The sequence below is a fragment of the Nansenia antarctica genome, assembly GCF_963989245.1.
Source record: "Nansenia antarctica genome assembly, chromosome: 10".
Lineage (NCBI taxonomy): Eukaryota > Metazoa > Chordata > Actinopteri > Argentiniformes > Microstomatidae > Nansenia > Nansenia antarctica.
The window spans coordinates 2,385,920-2,388,419 of NC_137680.1; the positions used below are offsets into that span (position 1 = coordinate 2,385,920).

General features: G+C 50.4%; 1 protein-coding gene across 1 annotated transcript in view; it reads left to right on the forward strand.

Annotated features, from left to right (window-relative positions):
- LOC308166239 (uncharacterized protein) overlaps positions 1-2,500 on the forward strand; it is a gene marked incomplete at both ends in the record, with an annotated part of 5,369 nt that overhangs the window by 885 nt on the left and 1,984 nt on the right. The window contains one exon of the mRNA XM_080540504.1: positions 218-1,009. Coding sequence (XP_080396630.1) covers positions 218-1,009 — 792 coding nt within the window. The remainder of the gene's footprint in view (positions 1-217; positions 1,010-2,500) is intronic.

Consider the following 2,500-nt stretch of genomic DNA (forward strand, 5'->3'; position numbering starts at 1 on the left):
ATTTCATGTACGAAAGGCGCTATATAAATAAAGCTTTACTTACTTACTTACTTACTTACTATTGAGTTATGACTGGCTCTTCCTGTGTGTGTGTGCATGTGTGTGTGCATGTGTGTGTGTGTGTGTGTATGTGTGTGTGCGTGTGTGTGTGTGCGTGTGCGTGTGTGTATGTGTGTGTGTGTGTGTGTGTGTGTGTGCGTGTGTGTATGTGTGTCAGGTACCGCGCCACGGTGACGCGGCAGCGTGCCCTGTGCGTGGTCCTGCTGTGTTGGGTGGTCTCCGTGGTCTCCTCCTTCGCCCAGTTCATCGGCTGGGACACCCTGGACACCTGGGGGGGGGGTGCCGGGTGGGCGGGGGGTACGGCCGGGCTGGGGATGGAGGGTCCCCCCCCGGGCTTCGGCGACAGCAACAGGACCTCCCCCCCCCCTCCCGCGCCGCCCTCGCGCCCCAAGTACCCCCCCCACCACGACCGCCTGGTGATCGGCCAGTACCTCCCCTACGGCGGCTTCCTGTCCAAGTTCTACACGGAGAGAGAAGACCTCCACAACTTCACCTACGCCCAGATCCACGGCAGCCACTGGGGGGTGTGCGCCCAGGACACCGTCCTCAGCCCCCAGTTCACGGTCTACGTCTACGGGGTGACCGTCTTCCTCCTCCCCCTGGCGGGTCTCCTCGCCGTCTACCTGGACCTCCTCTGCGTCAAGCCTAAACACGGGACCCCCCCCACGGGGGGCCTCCGAATCCAAACGGAGCCCCCTAAACGCGGCTCTCCCCTGGGACGCTCCCTGGCTCTCTCCCTCTGCCTCCTGGTCCTCCTCTGTCTGCCCCTCCACATCTGCCAGGTCCTCCTGCTCCTCGCCCCGCGCACCCCGCACCTGACCTGGGCGCAGCCCACGGCGCACTTCCTGTTCCAGTTCTACGGCCTGGTGCCCCCGCTGCTCTACCCTCCTCCTCCTCAGCGGGGGAGGAGGGAGGGCGAGAGGCCACACCTGGCGGCGCCAGCGTCCAGGTGCGTGGCTGTGGGGAGGGCACTGTGCTCGGCCGTGCGGGGGGGGGCATCCTGGTGCCCCCGAAGCCTCTCTCTCAAAGGGAAGGTTTGCCCGGAGGTGTGATGGGTGACATGGTTGTAATTTCTTCTATTTTTATGTAACTAGATATACAGTATAAGTGTTTTATATTATGCCAAATGTAAAATTGTATGATGTATGATATATTTTAATGTTTGATATTTGTAATTTAAAGTATGCTTTATATGTTAAATGTTACTTGTAATGTATGTTTTAAATGTGAACTCCAACTAGATATATAAGTGTTTTATATTATGCCAAATGTAAAACTGTATGATGTATGATATATTTTAATGTTTGATATTTGTAATTTAAGTATGTTTTATGTGTTAAATGTTATTTGTAATGTATGTTTTAAATGTGGACTCCACTAAAAGTAGCTCATGCCTATGGGTATAGCTAATGGGGATCCTTCCAATAAATAAACAAACAAACAGGGGGATAGAACTGTTTCGTACAGCTGTTTCAAACACTCCTATTCAAGCATTAGAGTCGCTTAAGCTCCACACATATCATATGATAATAACCCGTCATCGTTTGAATGGTCTGATCTCTCTGTCTACCCACAAAAATGTAATTAGTTTTACATCAAATGTCAAGGAGATATGAAATACATAGCAGCACGCACACGTTTATTTTCTCTGATTTTCCTGTAACTGTAGCTCCTGGTTTAAAGTCTGTTTGTAAAGCCCAGGGTCATCCAGGAGTGTAACACGCCTTCTGGCGTAGGCTATAGATCTTGCTGTGATCATGTTTAATTAAACCCTGCAAATGGGTCTATAGCTAGGGAGCGAGCAGCTTGTGTAGTAGAGAAACATAATGAACCTAGCGATGACGCAGTAGTACTCCTGGCGGTTCTGATTAAACACATCAATGTAATGCTCTCCCTTAAATAAAAGGCCTTGCTCACACTAATTGAGTTGTTCATCTTGTGCAGGCGCGCGCCGCCATGACAAATTTGTCGGGAGAGAGAAAGAAGCAACATCTCTCTACTCTACTGCGACAACACGCAGAACCACAAACTGTACTGTGTATGTTCTCCTCCCTCCCTCTTTTCTCATCTTTCTTCTTCCCCATCTCTCTCCTCTCCAACACATATCACACTATCTTTCTTCCTCTCATTATCTCTCTCTCTCTCTTTCTTTTCTCTCACCCGCTCTTCTTCACTCTCTCTCTCTGTCTCTCTCTCTCTCTCTCTGTCTCTCTCTTCCTCTCATTATCTCTCTCTGTCTCTCTCTCTGTCGCTCTCTCTCTCTCTCTCTCTCATTATCTCTCTCTCTCTCTCTTCCTCTCTCTCTCTCTCTCTCTCTCTCTCTCTCTCTCTCTCTCTCTCTCTCTCTCTCTCTCCCTCTCTCTCTCTCTTCCTCTCATTATATCTCTCTTCTTCTTTCTCTTTTTGTCTGTCTACTGTTGCTGCCAAGAGTGTCTCGGGC